This window comes from Lepus europaeus, chromosome 19 (genome assembly GCF_033115175.1).
Source record: "Lepus europaeus isolate LE1 chromosome 19, mLepTim1.pri, whole genome shotgun sequence".
NCBI classification, from domain to species: domain Eukaryota; kingdom Metazoa; phylum Chordata; class Mammalia; order Lagomorpha; family Leporidae; genus Lepus; species Lepus europaeus.
Window position 1 is genome coordinate 68864696 of NC_084845.1, and position 19997 is coordinate 68884692.

The window sequence follows — 19997 nt, forward strand, 5'->3', positions numbered from 1 at the left end:
GCCACCCCCTGACCAGAGCGTCGCTGGGGCCCCAGGGATGACGTGTCCCTGTCCCCTGCTCGCCCCCTGGGCTCCCTCAGCCCTGGCTGCAGGGCCGTGCCGTGCAGCTTGTGCTCAGAGCGTCCGTTCGCCCACTGTGCCGTGTGCCCGTCCACGCCTCCTGTGCATAAACACCTTCACATCCACCCGAGTCAGTCTGTTACCAACACTTACACACAACTAATCCGTCAGCTGCCCTCTGAACCTGTGCGTTCTAGCCTACGACAGGGCCTGGGGCCTGCAGGGCTGCCCCTGGGTGCCTTCTCCCCGGGGGAGAGCAGGATCCTGCACAGCGCGGGAGCAGCTCAGACGCGAGGCCTCACACACCCGACGCCAGAAGCCCAGTCTAAGAAAGAAGTACCTCATTTTATCGGTCCCTGAACCATCAGCCAGCATCGCCCGAGCAAAGCGACAGGTCACCTGGGGACACACCCCCAGTGCTGCTCACCCCCACTGCGGTGGCACCAGGCATGTGCAGCTCTGAGGGTCTCCCCACTCCTGAACACGCTGAGGGGCTGGCGCTGCTGGGCCCATTCACCCCCGACAGGGAGCCCCGCTTTCTTGAACCACCTCCTGGAGAGTCCTCCCAACGGGCCTTCTGCAGTTACCTGCAGGCTAACGGGAAGACACCCCAGGCAGGATTTCCCCGCTCCAAGCCGCTCTGGGTCCTCCTGTGGAAGGCCCCACTGGCCCTGCCGCAAGGACCAGGGCTCTGGGAGGCCCCAGCCTCGCCGTGCCCTCAGAAACCCATGCGAGGCCTCTTGCGCTGGGGCTGGGAGCCAGCGAGGGCAGGAGTGCGCTGCCGGGAGGGGGTGGCCCGGGCACTGGAGGCCTGGGAGGGGGGTGTGGCGGCCTCCTGGAGCGACAGCTCGGGGGCGTAGCTCCGGAGGCTCTGCCGCCGCTCTGAGGGGACGCCCTGAACGCTGGCCTCCTGAGTTGACTCCTGGGAGGCTGAGGGCGCTGGGGCCCGAGGCCTGGCCTCAGGGCACGTCCTGTCTGGGCTGTGCGGTGGGCTGTTGGCATTGGAGAAGTCCAGGCGGCCGCTGAGCGAGGAGAAGGTGCTGGAGAGCTGAGTGCGGCGCTTGGCCCGCCTGGGCTGCCTGCTGAGCCCCGAGGTCCTGCCTTGCCGCCTCTCCCACCAGGCGGCCCCTCGGCCTTCCCAGGCCTCCTCCAGGCGCTCACTGAGCTCATCCTCCGGGCCCGACTCTGGCGCCGGGGGCGGCTCAGCAGCCGGGAGCGAACCCACGTCCTTGTGCTGCAGGAGCCGGCCCTCAGCCATGGCCGACCGGAGAGCTTCCAGAACCTTCCCCCCAACCTGCTGGGGCTCCAGCTGAGGGAGCAGTCGTGGGAGCAGTCGGCGGTGGGAAAAGGTGGGCGCAGCCCAAACAGGCGGAGTCGGGGGCACTTCCAGCAGGGCATCTAGCCACCGGCTGCAGCAGGCGGTGGCCTGTGGGGTCCAGGAAGTGAGGGGTGTGGCCGGCTTGTCCGGGGCGGGTGCTGCTGCCTCGCTGGTCTGGCGGCCAGGCCTGGGCTCGTCCTGGCAGAGGCTGGAGTCCGCCCGTAGGTGGAGGTGCTGATAGAAGACGTCTCCCGCTTCAGAGAGCTGGAAGACGGACAGCGCCGGCGTCGGGGAGGCGGGGACAAAGGCAGCCGCCAGACCTGGAGGTGGAAGGACGATGACCTGGAGGCCTCGGCCCACGTTCCCCCACAGCCCGGCCCCCCCGGCTCCCTCCCAGCACACCTATGCTCGGCGCGCCCAGGCGCTCCTGCAGCTGCCAGTGGCTCTTGGGCTCCAGCAGGGGAAACGCAGAGAGAGAGTCGGTCCTGGAAGGAAGCGACTGGGGGGGCCCCGCCAGCTTGGGGGCGGTGGTCAGGTCTCCTGGAGGACAGACAGACAGCTGAGGCCTGCTCAGGGCTGGCCCTGCCGCCCCCACCCCTGCCCTCGTGGGCCCGCACCTGTGACCTGCAGCAGCTGCAGCTGCCCACCATGGGCTCCCAGTAGCAGGGGCTGTGGGTAGCCAGGCCGGGGTGGGGGCAGCAGCTGGGCGAGCAGGGGCGGGGAGGGGAAGCCATGGTCCCACTTCAGCATGGGCACCAGGGGGAAGCGCTCATCCACTAGGTACAGCGAGAACTGGGGGCGAGAAAGAGGCGGGCGGAGGGGTGCGGCTGAGGCGGGGATACCCAGCCTGGCCCACAGACACCCAGGCAGCTGGGGAGAGGGGCCCCGGGAGGAGCTACAGGGGTCTCAGCACACAGAAACCCACCTGCCTTTCCCATGGGCATCCCCACCCCCACTGGACCCTGATCTGGACTTCGCTGTGGTGACAGGCGAGGAGAAGGCAGGGCAGAGGGCAGAGCACAGGGCCCTTGGGGCTGCCCTCCCACAACGCCTGTCCACCTGCCGCCCGGGGACCCACGGCTGCCATCCCACAACGCCTGTCCGCCTGTCCACCTGCCACTCGGGGGCCCTCGGCTGCCCTCCCACAACGCCTGTCCACTGCCGCCCGGGGGCCCTCGGCTGCCCTCCCACAACGCCTGTCCACTGCCGCCTGGGGGCCCTCGGCTGCCCTCCCACAACGCCTGTTCACCTGCCGTCCGGGGGCTCTCGGCTGCCCCTCCCACAACGCCTGTCCGCCTGTCCACCTGCTACTCGGGGGCCCTCGGCTGCCCTCCCACAACGCCTGTCCACTGCCGCCTGGGGGCCCTCGGCTGCCCTCCCACAACGCCTGTTCACCTGCCGCCCGGGGGCCCTTGGCTGCCCTCCCATAACACCTGTCCATCTGCCGCCCAGGGGCCCTCGGCTGCCCTCCCACAACCCCGTCCACCTGCCGCCTAGGGCCCTCAGCTGCCCTCTCACAACGCCTGTCCACCTGCCACCTGGGGCCCTCAGCTGCCCTCCCACAACGCCTGTCCACCTGCTGCCCGGGGCCCTCGGCTGCCCTCCCACGGTCTGCAGACACGGCCTGTGTTTAGGCCACGCCCATTGCTCAGTGCTCTGTGTATCCGTGCTTAGGCCCAGGCGACTGAGATGGAGCAGGGGTGGGTGGGGCTGGCGGGCACTCACCTGGGTACAGATGAGATGCAGTGTAGGGGGCAGAGAGTCGGGACTGGGCTGCCCCAGGTACTGGGCGAGCAGGACGCGTTCCCCCTTCTGGCAGGAGGCCTCTGCGCCCCCACGGAACAGCAGCAGACCACAGCCGGGCGGGCCCTGGGAGAGACATGGGGTCAGCCTCGCCCCTGCACCCACCGGCACCACTGCCCTCCTGCAGCCAGGGGTCGCTGGCCCCGGCCCCATACCTGGGTGTCCACCAGCTTCACTCCAGTGCGGTCACCCACAGTCAGCACCCGAGGGTGCGCAGTGAAGTCCACCCAGCGCCAGGGAGAAGGGTCACGGAACACGAGGGTCTCAGGGTCCTTATAGACCTGCTGCAGCCTTTGGGAGATGGGCACGTCGTGGGTGGGGGTCACCACGATGAGGACCTGCTGCCCAGGGCGTGGAGGGCTTCAGGGAAGGGGGTGTTACCCATCCTGGGGGGTCCACAGACAGACGGCTCCAGATTGGCTGCTGACTGCCAGCTCCCCTGGCAGGTGTGGGCTAGGGGACACCACGAGACTCACGTCAGGCCGCCTGCCCCTTCCGCAGACCCAGTCCTGCCCCAGCCGCGCTCGGCCCTCACCTGAGATTGATCCCTGTGGCGCCTTCACGGACCTGCAGCACCTGCAGAGGGGCGGGCGGCCCCTGCTTCCCGACCTTCCACACGGCACAGTGGTAGTCGGAGCGCACGGCCAGCAGGGCTGAGGGGGAGGAGAAGGCCAGAGGTCAGGGGTCAGGGGCCAGGGGTCAGGCAGTGGGTGAGTGAGTAAGGCACAGAGGCGCTTAAGGGCCTTACGTTCTCCCTGGACAGTGCAGGTCACCACCTGCCGGACAGGCCCCCGGAGCTGGATGCGTCCAGGAGCTCCGAGGACTCGAGGCCGGCCACTTGAGGTCAGGCTGATCTCTTGGAAATCTGGGCACTTGCTAAGGATCAGTGCACACGCTCCGGTCAGGCCCTGACCCAGCCCGACCCCACACTCACGTACACGCACACACACACCCCGCTGCCAGGGCAGGAAGGATACGCAGGCTGTCCAGGGCGCCCCCGGCAGGGTAGACCAGCTGTCCGGCTCGGGGCGACCTTCCAGGCACCCAGGCCAGGGCGCCGCCCGTGAACGTGGCGTCCAGGACCAGCTGCTCCCACCGCAGGGCCAGCTCCTCGCGCAGCAGATCCCCCAGGACGCTGGCCACCGGCCTGCCCAGGACGGAGCCCCCGAGGAAGGAGAAGCGGCGCTGCCGGTGGCTGAGGGACGCCCAGGGGCACCTGGGGATGCAGGGCAAGAGCTGGAGACGGGCTGGGCTGGGCGCGCTCTCACCGACTGGCATTTCCGGGACCGCCCCCCCAATATTCCCATGCCCTGAGTCCCACGACCTGGGCCTGCTGCTCGGCCTGGCTCCCAGATGGACGACAGAGCCGAGCCAAGCCCACCTAAGTCCTTCCCAGGACTTCTGTGGCCTCAGGGAGCTCCCCGACTTTCCTCGAACCCTGACCCATCTCGCTGCCTCCGGGAAGCCGTCTGAGAGTTCAGCTGGCCAGCAGGAAGTGGACAGAAAGCAGAGTGGACTCTGACCAACCGCTGAACGCCGGCGCCCAGCTGGCCCCTCCGACGTCTCTCCCCTCGGCCAGCTGGGCGTGGGAGCTTTGTTGAAGGAAGCCTGGTTCACGGGGCGGGGCAGCACTGACACGGACCTGGCTCCACGGCCCAGCTCCCGCCCACCCGCGGGGCCCTCCCTCCCGCGCTCTCACTGGCCACTTGCCCCCAGGGCTGGTATCCTCCGAGGTCCTCCAGCAGCCTCTTCACAAGGACCACTGCGTTCTTCGTAGAGTGTTTCTGCACGGCACGGAAAGGCTCGTCAAAGCCGCACGCCCGGGACCCCTCAGTGAGCCGGGCAGGCCCCGGTCCTGGCCGGCGGCAGCTCCTCACCTGGTCTCCGTCCAGCTCGAAATTCTCCAGCATCAGCTTCCCCAGGGGCGCAAAGGCTATGTCGCCATGGTCCCACAGGAACCGGCTGAGCTGGGGGAGGAGAGGCGGCCAGGTCACTAAGCACCGCCTCCCGGCAACAGGGCGCTGTGCACCCCAGGGCACTCACCTGCTCGGTGACGTCCAGCACGACCCGGGGCCGCCGGCGGTACTGGTAACCTCCACGGAAGAGCAGGTCCTGGGCAGTCACGCCGGGGTCCCAGGGATCTGGGGGCGGCAGGAGGAGTCGCAGGGCCCCGGGACACGGAGCAGGGCGAGGGAGGGCGGGAAGCGATGGCTGGAGCAGCTTGGGGACCCCAGGGCCATGAGCTCCTTACCAGGACCAGGAGGCAGCAGGGGGAGGGGCCCAGGGGTGGCCGGCTCCCACAGCAGGTCCTTGCTCCATGGCGGTGGCCCACCCTGGAGGGACACAACCACAGTGCGCCACGTGACCAGAGCGCACCCCTGGCCAGGCCCTGTGCAACGCCCATCTCTGAGTGCCTCGGTCAGCCCTCGCGACCACCCTGCAGTCGGCGAGAGCGCCACCGTGGCTTCACGGAAGAGACGGAGCCACAGGGAGCCCAGCTGCCAGCGCGGCGAGGAGCGGGGATGTGGAAGCCACACAGCCTGCTCTAGACTGCGCGCCTGTGACCCTGACCCAGCAGGGAAGCCGCCGTATCGCACAGGCCGCTCCGAGTCCTGCTTCCTCTGCCCTCCACTCAGGGGACCTCGGTCACCTGCTCCGGGAGCCCTAGAGGACCCTCCGCTGCCCGCCAGCCCGAGACAGCTCAGCACAAACACTCAGTAGGGGGAGGGGCCCTCCCGGGGGGCCACCCTGATCCCGCCCGGCTACACCGTCTCTCCTGATTGATGAGCCCCCCTCTGAGGGCTCAGCCCCACCAGCCAGCTCGGGACCCTGAGGACCCAGCCAACATCCTCGGGAGGCCGCGGCAGGTCCTGGCCTGTCTTCTGCCCCTCCCTCACCTTGGTGGGCTGCAGCTCCGGCAGGGTCAGCGCATCTCTCCAGCTGCACATGAACGACAGGTCGGGGCCGTCGCTCAGCCCCAGGGGGCCAGTGGTAAACGAGGTGGGGCGGAGGCAGCCAGGGAAGTCCATCCTGGAAAAGAAGCGCCGGCCTTCGCAGTGGACCTGGACCCGGACCCAGACCCGGCACTGGCTAGGACAGGCGGGCCCAGGAGGCACCGGCTTCCGGGCTTCCCGGGGAGGACCAGGTAACACGGAGCAAGCGCACGTGCAGCCCAGGGCCGAAGAGGGCTACATGCCTCACCGGACAGTGGACAGCCAGCTTCCCGGCCCGGAGGGGGGGCGGTGCCCGCAGCCAGGTGAGCCTCCTGAGGCCAGCGAGCAGAGCCTGACCCCAGGGAGGGAGACAGTCCAGGGACAGCTGCCAGGGGTCCTGGGCACTGTCTGAGGGACACCTTGGCAAGCAGACGAAAGAGGAGGAGCGGGGCCGGCTGCTTGGAGCCCTTGGGTCTCTGGTCACACATCTGCAGACGCCTCCCCTTCGGCTCAGTCCCAGGTCTACGCCAGGACTGAGCCCAGCAGCCGCCCCAGCGCCAGGCCCAGCACCTCCCCGGGCGTGTACCACGCGTTGACCGAGAGCAAGTCCATGGCAAAGGGCTTTGAGAGGCCAAGGTCCTCGAAGCAGAAGCAGCCACGTTAGCCCTCTCTCAATGAACAAAACAGTATCCACACAAGAGCAGCGCCCCTGCACCTGGGGCCAGCGGCTGCCAGACGTGGCGCCAAGCGCCTCCCTCGTCCGCGTCCGGGCGCGGGGTCCCGCTCAGGCCAGCAGCTGCCCGAGTGCCGGGGCCACGCCGCAGCTCTGCGCCTCACTCTCCAGGCGCCCAGGAGCAAACGCCAGCACGGGGGCCTTGGCAAGAACTAGACTAACTCCGGGCGCTTCATCAGTTCACCGCGCGGCCCCTGGGCGGCCAGGCACCCTCAGCCCTGCGCACTCCGCCCACCACGCAGCGCTGGGGAACCCTTGCCTGCGGAATGAGCAGCCGTTCCTTGGGGCCTGTGCCTGCCCCACTGTTTATCCAGGCACCGGCCTGGGCGCCTCCGAGGGCAGGTGCTCGGTCTGCTGCCACCATCACTCTTCGGGGACAGGAGTCGCCCGTGGCGGGAACGGCGGAGGCACCCACTGCAGTCACCTAGCACCCAGGCCTCCCGGTGAGAAGGGACTGTATCCCTACAGGTCAAGGGTCACACACAAAGAAGCCTCCAGCGCATGTCGGGTGCCTGGGCTCCGACCACACCCCTCAAGGCTCTGCCTCACCGCGCTGCTTCTCACCACAGGGCCTTTGCACACCCCCTCTCCAACTGAGCTCCAGGGCCCGCCCTCCCCACCTAAGAAGCCTGATGTCCAGTCCAGGAGCCTCCCTTATTCCCTTCAGTTCTGTTCTCCCCAGAATACCCGCTGTCCTGCCAGAGCGGGTAGCAGCCTGTGGCAGATACTTAAGGATGGCTCGGGCAGGTGTGGCGAGCGGTAAAACCGCGCCCGGCAATGCTGGCAACGAGGGCGCCAGTTCGTGTCCCCGCTGCGCCACTTCCAATCCAGTTCCCTGCTCGTGCACCTGGGAACGCAGTGGGACACAGCCCAGGTCCTTGGGCCCCTGCACCCACGTGGGAGACCCGCAGGAAGCTCCCGGCTTCGGATCGGCCCAGCCCTGGCTGGGGAGAGAGCCAGCGGGTGGGGACTTCCAACTTTCAAATAAAGAAGACGAGCCTCCCACAGGCCCCAGGGAAGGCAGGCTCCACCTCCCAGCGCCTAGGCACAAAGAGCCGAGAACAAGCGGAGGAGAGAGGAGCCGCGCGGCGCCAGACCAGCCCGGGCAGCCGAGGGCGCCCACGACCCCGGCGACCCCCGCGAGCCCCGCGACCCCCGCGAGCCCCGCACACGGCGCCCGCGCGCTGCCCGCCGGCCGCTCCGCACACCCGCGGGGGCCCCGGGCCTGCAGCAGCCCAGGCTGGGACCGCACAGCCCAGGCAGGCAGGGGTGGGAGTCCGGACGGCCCTCCCCTCACTCACCCGCGCCCCCGGCCCCCGAACACACCGGGTCTGCGCGCACACTTACGTGGCTCGGCTTGGGCGGGGGTGCCCGGGAAACCGGGCGCCGCGCGACGCTCGCCAGACCCTCCCGCCGCTAGGGAACCTGAAAGCGTCGCTCCAGCTACCACGCTCACGCCGGGACCCGCCACACAGCGGAATGAACGGTCTTCCGGGTCTGGGCGGAAGTGTTCCCAGGAAGACAGGAAGTCCCGCCTCTCAGGCTCCATGCGCGCTCTAGAGCACCACCTCTCGGGAGGAGAGGGAACAGCGCAATGCATTAAAAATACTAAAACCCTATGGAGCCTCAATCCTGGATACTAAGATGAGTGGAGTTCGAATCCCACCTCTGCTTTATAGACTTCCTCTGTCTTTCTCCCTCTCTCTCCCTTCATTCCTTTCTTTAAGATTTATTTGAAAGGCAGAGTTACAGAGAGAGAGAGGAAGAGAGAAAGCTCTTCTATCTTCTGGGTCACTCCCCAGGTGGCTGCAATGGCTGTGACGGTGCCAGGCCGAAACCAGGAGCCAGGGGCTTCTTCCGGGTCTCCCACGTGGGTGCAGAGGCCCAAGGACTTGGGCCATCTTCTGCTGCCTTCCCAGGTGCATTAGCAGGGAGCTGGATGGGAAGAGGAGCAGCCGGGGTTTGAACCTGTGCCCATAGGGGAAGGCAGCATCAAAGGCAGAGGCTTTACCTGCTACTCCACAGCGCCAGCCCCCATAGGCTTCCTGTGTCCCAGGGTTAGTCCATCAACTCAGCAAACATGAGCACCTACTACGCAGCGGGCCCTGTCTCGGTCAGTAGGTGTCCTGCCGATTGCCCTTAAATCCTAGTCTGAGTGCCCCGGGAGTATCTGAGGCTTTCCCAGGGCTGGTCGGGCAGGGACGGCCTCAGGCAGCCGGACTCCAACTGCAGGGCGGCAGCTGGGGTGCATTTCAGCACAGTTGGTGGCAGGGTCTGGTAACGTTGCCCATGGGTTCCCAGGTGCCCTGGATACTGCTCGCCTGGGGCCTTGCTTGGAGAATCACCGTCAGTCACGAGTCTGAGCCCATCACCCTCCCCGGTGAGTCTCCGCCTCGGCGTGCATCAGGCTCACCTGGAGGCCTTGTTGGGTGGCTGGCTGGCGGCCCGAGTTTCTCATTCAGTGGGTCTGGTGCCAACAGACCCAGGTGACGGCGATGCTGGTGCCGGCCCACGGACTACACCTACGGAACCACTGCTTTGAAGAATCAATTCCCAGGTTCTCAAAAAGCTCTTGGAAAATGTGTCTTGTGAAAAAGCTATGCATTTTTTTTTTTAGTGTACAAATTCTTTTGCTTTTATGTTGAAGTTATTCCTAAGTATTTTTATACTATTTTCATATTAGTTCACTCCCCCAAATGGCCACAATGGACATGGATGGGCCGGGAGCTTCTTCCAGGTCTCCCACATGGGCTCAGGGACCCAAGCGCTTGGGCCACCTTCCACTGCTTCCCTGGCCATAGCAGAGAGCTATGGGCACCGAGTTCAAGTCCCAGCTGCCCCACTTCTGATCTAGCTCCCAGCTAATGCGCCTGGGGAAGAAGTGGAGGATGGTCTAAGTGCTTGGGCCCCTGCACCCACGTGGGAGACCTGGAAGAAGCTCCAGGCTCCTGTGGCCAATTGGGGACTGAACCAATGGGTGGAAGATTCTCTCTGCCTTTCAAATAAATAAAATAAATCTTTAAAAAATAAAAATGTGGATTCTACCTGTTGTGGGGGGCAGCTCAGGTGTTAAGGGCTGTGATGGGCTGTGGGTTTGCAGGTGCCCAGGGGCAGGAGTTGGGGCGTGAAGCTGGCCCGAAGCCCCCAGACGCTGTTGCCTGGTCTTTGAGTCTCCAAGCCCACCGGAGATTAGAGAAGACGCTGGTGGGAGCCGCGGTCCCCGCTAGCCCCCCAGGCCGGCTCGCCCACCTCGCAGGTGCAGGCTCTGGTTGTCGGCTCCGGGAGCCCGGCCTTCCCATTGGCCAGTCGCCCCTCCGCCCCCAGCTCTGCGGCCAGGTCTTATTGGCCGGTGGCGCGGTGGGGCGGAGGCTCGCGGCGAGGTGCGCGCGTGCTGCCCACGTGGGCAGACGAACGGCGCGCGTGGAAGAGCCGCCCCAGAACCGGCGTGGAGGGCGGCCATGGCGTCGCTGGCCAGCTCGGCTCCTGGCGCCGATGATGGCGGCCGCAGGAAGCCCCGCCTGGCGGCTTCCTTGCAGATCAGCCCCGGGACCAACCCCTGGCGCCCTCCGGCCAGCGTGGGCCGGGACGCCTGGGAGCCCGCGCCTGTGCCCAGCGCGGAGGAAGACCCGGAGGGGCGCAGGAAGGCGCAGGCCTCGGTGGTGGGGGACGGCGGGCCCGCCGGCGCGGTGACCGCAGTCGGGGAGGCCCGGGCCCGGGAGGAGGTGGGCGGACAGGGGGGGAAAGCCCCGAGGGTCGCGGATCCCGCCAGCGACTGCCCGAGGTCCCCCCGACAGCTGAGCCTGCCGCGCAAAGATCCGCCCCCGGATCAGGCCGTGTCCCTGCTGACCCAGTACGCCGCGGGCCTGGGCGTCTCCCTCCTCTTCCGGGAGGACCACAGGGCAGGTGAGCGGCAGGGGGTGGGCTAGAGAACGGACAGAGGAGCTGTGAGCCGGACAGAGGAGCTGTGAGCCGGGCCTGGGTGTTGGGCCTTTGGCGGCCCCCATTAGACCCGCCCTGTGTGAGGCCCGCACCGGGTGCACCCCAGTCTTTTCAGGTTTTCAAAGGGCCGATTGCACCATTACAGTTGCCATAGGAGCCCTGGGTGCGGGGCTTGGGCATCGTGGAGCAGAGCTTGGAGGGGCCAGCACGGTGCACATGGCCACTGCGTACATCCCCTGCCAGGCTCGCAAGTGACCGTGGGGCCTAGCTCCTTGCAGTTGGACACTTAGAGATGACAGCTCACTGGCCAAATCCTGCCAGTTGGACATTGGTTAAATACCATCACCTCCTTGACGCTTGGAGTCACAAGGTGCCGGGTGTTGCAGTCATGCCCCGTCAGCGGACGTGGTCTGCCTAGCTGTCGCATGGCTGGTTCCTCATCGGTGCAAGATCCTGGCCAGGTTGAGGTGTGGCCGTGGTGGCTACCACGTGGTGCTGGCATGCCTTCTGCACCTGGGTGTACCTGCTGGCCCTGCTGCCCTCTGGAGCTCACAGATCTCAGTGCAGAAATCGGGGCCCCCCGTCCCCCGACTGAGCACTGTGACCCGGCAGTCCAGCTCGAGAGGTTTGGGTCGTTGTTCTTTGACAGCTGTTTGGTTTGTTGTAACACCTGCAGTGGGAGCGTTTGGTAGAAAAGTCTTACCGACACAGGGTCGCTGGAGAAGGGCCACCCATCAGCCTCTCCGCACCTCCTCCGTGAAGTGGAGGCGCCCGTGGCTGCTTGGTTTGGCTGAGAGCTCGGTCGCTGTAGCTGGGGTGCAGCGCTCAGCCCTGGCATTGAGGAGGACGGTCAGGCCTCGCTGCTCCTCTGGCTGACCTCGGAGTCCACCGGGCCCCTCCAGGCTGAGCCCGGCGTCTCCTCCCCCCTCCCTCTCCAGGTGCGTGCTTCCCTTTCTCGGCGCACGTGGAGCTGGATGGGGTGGTGTGCCCGGCAGGCACCGCGAGCACCAACACCGAGGCCAAGCAGCAGGCGGCGCTCTCGGCCCTCCGCTACATCCGGAGCCAGCTGGAGAGCCCAGGTCAGGAGGGCCAGGCCCAGGGACCCGAGGTGTGCAGGCCTCGTGGGGAGGCTGCAGTGGTTCTGGCCTGCGCACGCGTGTGAGTGCGTGTCCCCGGAGAGGGTGTCTGGGCACTGGGGTGCCAGGGAGGGAGATGTGCGCTGACACCCCTCCCTCCCCCTGCCCACCCCCCTGCACACCGTCCTTGGGGCAGGAGCAGTGGAAGCAGATCTTCTGTCTGCAAGGTGGAAACGCCCCCCCCCCCCCCCCCCCGGGAACACAGCCCCCAGCCCCGGGCCGCAGCGGGCGCTCTCGCCTCTCTCACAGATCCCCAGCAGACCCCCAGCAAGCCTCCCCTGTCCTCCCTGAGTGCAGGTAGGCGGCTCCGGGTGGCCTAGACCCAAGTCCGGGGAGAGGCGTGGCCCGGGGTCCCCACCTCCGCCGTGTCCCCCTCGCACAGAGAACATCCTGACGCACGAGCAGCGCTGTGCGGCTGTGGTCAGCGCCGGCTTTGACCACCTGCTGGACGAAAACTCGCCGTACTGGGCCTGTAAGGGGACTGTGGCCGCAGTCATCCTGGAAAGGGGTAGGGACCGCCGCATTCCCCTTTCTCCTTGGAGGGACCCCTCGGGCCCCCGGCGCGGGCTGAGCCGTCTCTGCCCTCCCTGCAGAGATCCCGGGTGCCAAGGGCCACACCAAGGAGATCTACCAGCTGGTGGCCCTGGGCACGGGCGGCAGCAGCTGTGGCGGCCGGCTGGAGTTCTCTGGCCGGCAGCTGCATGACTGCCACGGCCTGGTCGTGGCCCGCCGGGCCCTGCTGAGGTGAGGAGCGGGTGGGGTCGGCCCTCGGACCAGCCGGCCGGGACGCAGCCCCAACCGCCTTGCTGCCTGGCACCTGCAGGTTCTTCTTCCGGCAGCTCCTGCTGGCCACGCAGGGGGGCCCCAAGGGCCAGGAGCGGTCGGTGCTGGCCCCCCAGCCGGGGCCCGGGCCCCCCTTCGCCCTCAAGCCCCGCATCTTCCTGCACCTCTACGTCAGCAACACGCCCAAAGGAGCGGCTCACGACGTCTAGTGCGTGTGGGCGGCTCCCCGGGGGGCGCGGAGGGGGCCTTGGATGGATGCTGAGTGCTTGTCCCCGCCCTCCGCTCCCCTGCAGCCTCCCGCTGACCTTGGAAGGTGGCCTGCTGCACAGCCCAGCCTTCTGCCTGCAGGCTCACGTGCACGGGCAGCTGAAGCCGGTGTGCTACCTGGCCCCCGCGCTCCGCGACACCCACGTGGGCTGCCTCTCGGCCAGCGACAAGCTGGCGCGCTGGGCCGTGCTGGGGCTGGGCGGCGCCCTGCTGGGCCACTTCCTGCCGCCGCTCTACGCCACCAGCCTCGTCCTGGGTGAGGGGCCGGGGTGGAGGGCGTGCTGGAGGTGGAACGCGGCGGGTGCCGGGAGATTCACCCCTGGCTCTGTGCCTCTGTCCTCAGCTGACCCCTGCCACGACCCGCCCACCGTGAGCAGGGCTGTGCACATGCGGCCCAGCCTGGACAGCGCCTTGGGGCCGTGCCTGCCGCCACCCTACGTTCGCACCACCCTTCACCTGTTTTCAGGGCCCCCCGTGGCCCCCTCCAACTCCGTCTCCAACACCTGCCACAACCTGAGCCTCAACTGGAGCCTGGGGGACCCTGACATGGAGGTCGTGGATGCAACCACGGGGCGCGTGAAGGCAGAGTGAGCATGCGCCATTGGTCACTCCCCCTGCCCCCGCCCCGCGCCGTCCAGCCCAGCTCCGGGGCAGTGTCACAGCACGCAGGCTGGCCTTGCCCTTCCCTCCCTCCTCTCACCGCCCCATCCCTTCTCCCCGCTCAGTGGCAGCCTCGGGCCGCCGTCCCGCCTCTGCAAGGCAGCCTTCCTCCGGGCCTTCCGCCAGGTGGCCCGCGCGCTGGGCAAGACCTACCTGCTGGCGCTGAAGACCTACGAGGCCGCCAAGGTCGGTTCCTGCCCTCCAGCCTCTTCTCCCAGCAAGTCCCCCCCCTCGCCCCATGCCCTCTCACCCCTTGAGGCCCACTCCGTCTCCTCCCCTAGGCTGGGCCCTACCAGGAGGCTCGCCAGCAGCTGTCTCTGCTCTTGGACCAGCAGGGCCTGGGCGCGTGGCCCTCGAAACCGCTCGTGGGCAAATTCAGGAACTAAGCAGACGTGGGGCCAAGGCCCAGCTCCCAGGGGGACCCTGTGGGGCAGTGCCTCTTGGGAAGGGGCTGCGGGGGTGGGGGTGGGGCGGGCGGGAGGGGCTGTGTGGATTGTGGGGGTGGGGGTGGGGGTGGAGGTGGGGCCTTGCTGCACCTGTACTTGAAAATAAAGATGCTGTTGCCGGTGCGCTGCGTGTTGCTGGCCGCGTGTACTGCGTGGGCGGCTGGGGCCTGTCCGTCTCCCCGGAAGAGCCCTGTGTCCATGCGTCCTGCATGGAGCTCTCAGCTGAGTGGCCCGGCTGCCTTCCCTTCCAGGGCCCACCCCTGGGGGGCGCAGCAGGGAACTTGCAGGTACCTCGGGGGCCAGAGGCAGCAGAGGTCTGGGCAGCCCTGCGCTGAGGGCACAGGGTGGGCGTGGCCGCCTGTAGCCCTCTCTGGTCCTGCCAGTTCGCTGTGGGAGGGGACAGTGCCCTCCGCGTGGCAGCAGGCTCTGTGCTTCTGCCTCCCCTTCCTCCAGGGCGGCCTGCAGGAGTGCACGCCCCCGCAGAGCTGGCAGCTCACCCGCTGGGCGCTGGGCTGTGCAGCAGGAGGACCCCAGCTGGCCCTGTGGGCCCCGCCCCACGCCCCAGCTCTCCTGCGTCCCCATGGGCCTTGGGAGCTGCCAGGGACCATGTGGAGCTTGGTTTCCATGTGAGGGACGCCCGGAGACCTGCTGAGCCCCAATGCCGCAGTGTGCTGTATAGTGTCTGTCTGTGGCACCTGTGAGATGGCCGTCATGGCGTGGGCAGGTGCAGGATGGAACAGAGGAAGTTGGAGCTGGGATGCTCGTCTTCAGCTCCCGGGCACCCTGGCCCTCAGCTTGGGCTGTGCCCACACCACCAGCTCCCTGCGGATGGAAGACTGGGGCTCATGCCCCCCCCCCCCATAGTCTCACGAGCCCCTCCCCCAGCTCTTGGCACAGACCCACGGGGATCTGCAGAGCGTCGTCCAGGTCCCGGCCGGCTGCGGAAGCCCCGAGCCAGCTGTCCTCTCTCCAACCTTTCTCTCTGCCTTGGTGTGTGGCTGTGGCCGCCCCAGGGACACAGGACGGTCTGACAGTCTGCTCCTGCCCGCCTGCCTGCTGGGGCCCGGGCTTCCCTCCTGCCCTGGGGCCTGTGCGTCCTCCCCTGTGCACTGCCCGTGCCCCCACACGCATTGCTGAGGCTGCCCGGTCTCCTGAGACGCCGGTTTCCTGGCTCCACGGGCGCCGGGCTCCTTTGGCTCAGCTCGTTTATCATCGCAGGGCGATGGCGGACGCTGCTTCCGGGGCAGCGCTGTTCGCGTCCTCGTGGCTCGGCCCCTCCGGCCGAGGCTCCGCCAGCAGCGACATATTGCACCCTGGCAGTGACGTGAGCCGGGCTGGCACAGTGGGGGGCCTTCCCTTCGCCCGTCCCCCTCTCCTGCAGCCCAGGCTCTGGGTGTCTCAGCTCTGCCCTGCGCTGACCCCGAGTGCCGCTTTGAGTCCCTGAGCAGGGAGCCCCGGGTGGGACAGGGCCTGGGGGCCAGCGGCCCCTGCTGCCTTGTGGGCCTCAGCCTCCCGGCTGGTCCCCGGGGTGCAGCCTGCAGGTAGAAGAGAGACACGGCCCAGCCCTGTCGCTGGCTCCTGGCCTCTCTCGGGAGTGGCTGTCCTCAGGCCCACTCCTAGCAGCCCCGTAGAGGGCGACATCGTCCATTGCTCTCCGCCTACCCTGGGCACAAGGTGCCTCAGGAGCACTGGATGGAGCAGGCACGTTAGCAGGAAGCAGGCTCAGAAGTGGAGCGGCTGGGACTTGAGCCAGCGCTCACACGGGGTCCCGGTGTGGCAGGTGGTGGCTTAGCCCATGGCATCACGACGCCAGCCCCATGAGATCCTGTTTTCTCACAACCCAGGTCTCTATGGTAGCCAGGCACGCTCTGACCATGTCGGTCCTGCTGCTGCTCACTGCCTCGTCCCTGGGGCTGACATGTGGCCGGCTTGCTGTGGGCGCCTGGCAAGACGACGAGCCAGGGTCCCTGTGTGCCGGGCCCTGGACTCCATCTGGTCTCCCACGTGGGGCAGGGGCCCGAACATTGGGCCGTCTTCCGCTGCCTTCCCAGGGGCATTAGCAGGGAGCTGGGTGGGACGCGGAGCAGCCAGGACCCTCACCAGCCCTCTGATGGGGAGGGCAGCGTTGTCGGAAGAGGCTTAGCCCACTGTACCACTACGTGAGCACCGAGAGGACCGTCCTCGCAGTGCGAGCACTCCCACGTGGCCCCGCCTGCCGCCAGCGCTCCCAGAAGGCAGGGAGATGCAGAGACAGGAGCACGGACCGGGGCTGGAATCCTGACCCCCTCGCACACAGCCAGGCGACCTGCAGCCCAGTTTGCTCCCCCATAAATGGGGGTAACAGTGGAGCCCCCAGAAGGCTGGGTGAGGATAAAGGCATGTGCAGGAAGCAATGGGGCCGGCTTGGCACCCGGCCAGCGTCTGACTGACGCGGTGATGGCGCCCAGATTGCTGCCCGTTTCCCTGTCTTCGGGAAGAGGGCCCTCACTTTCCTCTGGGGGACTTCACGCTCCCCATTCTGACACCTGTGGCTCTGCTGAGGTCAAGGTTACCTTCTGCTCAGCTCACAGCAACTGCTCAGGGTAGTCACAGTGATTGGTTCAAGGACATGTCAGTAGACGGACAAGAGCCACCAGTGATTGGTTCAAGGACATGTCAGTAGGCGGACCAGAGCCACCGATCCCACATGCTTGGGATTCTGGGAAAAAGAAGCTTTCTCGGCAGGCTTGGTGGGATGAGGGTGTCAGTTTTGGAGCTCGTGCAGCCATTTTGTGTGTGTGAGGAGACCAGAGGGGTGAGCTGACGCACCCAGGCAGGGAGAGGGAAGAGGCAGTGGCTTGGAGCTCGTGTGTGGACACTGGTAGAACGGCCGGAGGAAGCCGCACCCAAACTCCATCTGGATTTTCTGTTACGAAAGCCAGTAGCTCTTTTGTTTGCTCAGTCCTGTGTTGAATGAAGTCTAATCTGAATGGTTTCTTGTTCTTGGAGACAAGTCACTGTGCGTATATTCTAGAAGGTGTCGAGGGCTGCAGCCCCTGGAACACTGTCGCGCGAGTCTGGCACGAGGGTGGAGCTCGCTTTTGTGCAGTTAAACCCTGGTCATTCCCTGCCTACGCTGGCCTCCCGGGGGCTTGAGCTCCAGTTGCCCGTGGTCGGCGGCCCTTCCCCCATCTCCTGCGGGTGGTCTGCGGCTCTGTGAGAGATGGCCGGAGCTTTCTGAAGTGGGGACAGCGAGGGGACGGTGCTCGCCCCTGCTGAAGGCTGAGCCACAGAACGTTCCGGCAGACGCGGGAGCATGGCTGGCCAGCGCCCACCAACCCTCAGGCTCTCGGCTGCCCGGCCAGCGAGCCCCTGCGGAAACACCCCCAGGAGACTTGCACTCGCCTCGCGCCACGCGGCTGGTGCCGAGGCTGACAAGCGGACGTCAGGTAAGACACCTGTGCTCCTACCCTCACCCCAGGGCCTGCTCCTGGGGACCCCCGGGGCTGGGAGCACCAGGCGGCGCCTCCTGGGAACCTGCCCAGATTCTACAACTCCCTGGCCGAGCGTGCAGCTCCTCCATCACCACCCGGCTCTCTGCCTGCTCCTCTTCTTTCTTGGGCCACCTGAGGTCTGCCTTCCCACCCTGCCCTCTCCGTCCAGGCCCCGCCCCCTCCCACATGACCTCGTGCTAACTGCTTGGGAGATATTGGCCCAGGACCGGGCCCCTTACCTCTGCACCTGCCCCAAGTCCTCAGGGTCAGCTCCAGGACACCAGAGGAGCCACAGCACCAGCTCTTGGTATTGTTTAATGTTTGCTTCAGCGTTGCCAGGGGCGGGGGGGGGGGGAGGGCGGGCCCTGGAGGCAGAGTTGGGAAGGGGCAAGCTGAAGGGGGTGGGGCGGACACTCAGGATGGTCACGGGCCAAGTACAGCGGAGCCTCTGGAGGAAGCAAGGCTGGACAGCAATCGCCCGGGTTGCCTGTCCCACGGAGCCCGGGGGTGGGTCACGAGAGCCACGTGGCCGCTGAGTGCCTGACTCCCGCTCTCCCCGTGCCGTCCAAAGCCGGCGGGCTGGGCCGGGCTGGGCCTGCGTTTGTAGAGGGCCGCCTCCCAGCCCCTGGCTGTGAGTCGCTAAGGGAGCCACCAGCCCTGTCACCCCTCTGTCTCATTCCTCAGGAGAGCGGATTCCTGGGCTGGGTACAGGTGGGCGCCGGGCAGGGACCCCGGGGCCTGGAGTAGAGGGCGCCGTGCTGACCGCAGAGCCTGGGATTCAGATCCAGGTTTGCCAAAGTACATCCTCTCCGCGGGCCTTCACGTCCACACCTGAGAAATGGGCACGCTGGACCCGGCAGCCTTTTCCACTCCGAGCTGGCCAGGGCTGGGCCAGGACCCAGGTGGTGCCCCTGCTCTGAGCCCTGGGGACTGGCTGGCGTGCAGGAGGGACTGGGCCGGCCAGCGCATGCCCGGCCTGCGGGCGCCTTGTGTCTGGCCGGTGGCTGGCCTGTGTTTGCATCTGAACGTCGGTAGCCCAGGTCGGCCTGCCCCAGTCCCCGTCCCTGCCCAGCAGGTGTGACATGGGAGGGGCTCAGCCTCACTGCTGTGGCTCGTGGCTGGGAGGACACAGCCGCAGCGGTGAGCAGACACCAAGGGAGGGTGGCAGGGGCTGGCTCACCCAGGCGCGAGGGTCGTCTGAGTCAGAGAGGCGGTGGGATGGGTGCTGTCGCGGGGAGTGAAAGTGGGAGCCAGAGCCCAGCCAGGCCTGGCCTGCAGGGGAGAGGCTGCCGAAGGCTCCCGAAATTGCAGACGTCAGATTAGGGTCAGATTAGGCGGCGTCAGCGGCGGGGGGTGGGGGTGATAGCCGTGCTCTGGCAGCGTGAGAGCGAGCGCCCCTCGTTCTGAGATCTGCGCGCCAAGGGGACAGCATCCTGTCCTTTGGGGAGGGGTCGTGCGTTCCTCCAGGAATTTGACGGAACCGCTGGATGCTGGGCACTTGAGGAGGCTTCTCGGCTCCAGGGGCTCGGGGCCTGCTAGCGAGGGCTCCCTGTCCCGCTGGGCGCCCACCGCGCCTCCAAGGCTCTGAGAGCAAAGGGCCTCCGTGTGGGCAGCTCCCCCTGTAAGGGGCTGGATGTACGGATAGTGAGATACGTGAAATACGCAGGGCACAGACGGCCAAGGCGGACACCAAGACAGGCGCAGTCAGGTGGTCTTGCAAACACCTCGTCAGTTTCACGTGTTTTCCACATGAACGCTCTGGGACCCAGTGATCACTTGGTGAGGGAGTGGAGGGAGGGCACGGGTGGGGGCTGCCAGGCACTCTGGGGACAGGGCCTCAGGCTGAGGGTGGGGGTGAGGCCCCCGGTGGGGGTGGGGCGAGACGCCGAGGGCAGGCGGCAGGTGGCAGACAGCGCTCAGCGATACTGGGCTAGTTTTGTCAGAGGAGCAGCTCTCTGGCCAGAAGAGGGGTCACGCCCCTGTCCGTGGCATATGTCGTGGCTGCCGTGGCAGTTCTGCCTCCTGTACTCACCCGGAGGGACCTCAGCACCTGCTGTCCAGCCTCTCCATGGGACACACGAGAAGAGGAAGCGCCAAGGAACCGGATCTCACATCCCCCATTGCGCCATGTGCCTGGGCCCCCCGGGACGAGCCGACTCGCTGCACTGGGGACGGCACGGCCAGGGGTTGTCATCTTCTTGTGTTGAGATTTTTTGGTGCCCCTGGAAGGCGTGTCCTGCTGGCACTCAGGACACAGGGCTGGGAGCAGCCGAGCTCACCGTGTGGCCTTGGGCAGGTGGCTTGCCTTCTCTCAGCCCTGGTCGCCCCGTCTTCCACCGAGGGGCTGATTGACATTAGGGCTCCCATGAGCACCTGCGGGACTCCCCGGACACTGAGATGTGCATCTCCTCCAACGGCACTGATGCTTCCCAGCTTACACACAAGA

General features: G+C 67.0%; 2 protein-coding genes across 2 annotated transcripts; one reads left to right on the top strand and one right to left on the bottom strand.

Annotated features, from left to right (window-relative positions):
• Window positions 1–21: 21 nt before the first annotated feature.
• Window positions 22–8336, bottom strand: TAF1C (TATA-box binding protein associated factor, RNA polymerase I subunit C). Its single transcript, XM_062176989.1, has 15 exons — window positions 8195–8336; window positions 6079–6211; window positions 5433–5514; window positions 5225–5322; window positions 5059–5148; window positions 4892–4965; window positions 4159–4397; window positions 3930–4046; window positions 3717–3834; window positions 3563–3634; window positions 3337–3472; window positions 3104–3247; window positions 1996–2170; window positions 1781–1918; window positions 22–1698 (listed from the first exon to the last, which is right to left on the bottom strand). Exons 2-15 carry the CDS (start codon window positions 6208–6210, stop codon window positions 779–781), a joined length of 2535 nt encoding a protein of 844 aa, XP_062032973.1. The 5' UTR covers window position 6211; window positions 8195–8336; the 3' UTR covers window positions 22–778.
• Window positions 8337–10305: 1969 nt separating this feature from the next.
• ADAD2 (adenosine deaminase domain containing 2) lies at window positions 10306–14018 on the top strand. Its single transcript, XM_062176044.1, has 10 exons — window positions 10306–10750; window positions 11725–11865; window positions 12172–12219; window positions 12305–12430; window positions 12516–12666; window positions 12746–12913; window positions 12999–13228; window positions 13316–13559; window positions 13698–13818; window positions 13914–14018. The coding sequence occupies exons 1-10, from the start codon at window positions 10306–10308 to the stop codon at window positions 14016–14018; spliced, it is 1779 nt and encodes a 592-aa protein (XP_062032028.1).
• The last annotated feature ends 5979 nt before the right edge of the window (window positions 14019–19997 follow it).

Coding starts and splice junctions, on each gene's coding strand:
- TAF1C (XM_062176989.1), bottom strand. CDS start 6,210: ATGGACTTCCCTGGCTGCCTCCGCCCCACCTCGTTTACCACTGGCCCC. Junction 5,515..6,078: donor CGGAGCTGCAGCCCACCAAG/GTGAGGGAGGGG, acceptor GTGTCCCTCCAG/GGTGGGCCACCGCCATGGAG. Junction 5,323..5,432: donor CCTGCTGCCTCCTGGTCCTG/GTAAGGAGCTCA, acceptor TGCCGCCCCCAG/ATCCCTGGGACCCCGGCGTG.
- ADAD2 (XM_062176044.1), top strand. CDS start 10,306: ATGGCGTCGCTGGCCAGCTCGGCTCCTGGCGCCGATGATGGCGGCCGC. Junction 11,866..12,171: donor GAGCCAGCTGGAGAGCCCAG/GTCAGGAGGGCC, acceptor CCTCTCTCACAG/ATCCCCAGCAGACCCCCAGC. Junction 12,914..12,998: donor GGAGCGGCTCACGACGTCTA/GTGCGTGTGGGC, acceptor GCTCCCCTGCAG/CCTCCCGCTGACCTTGGAAG.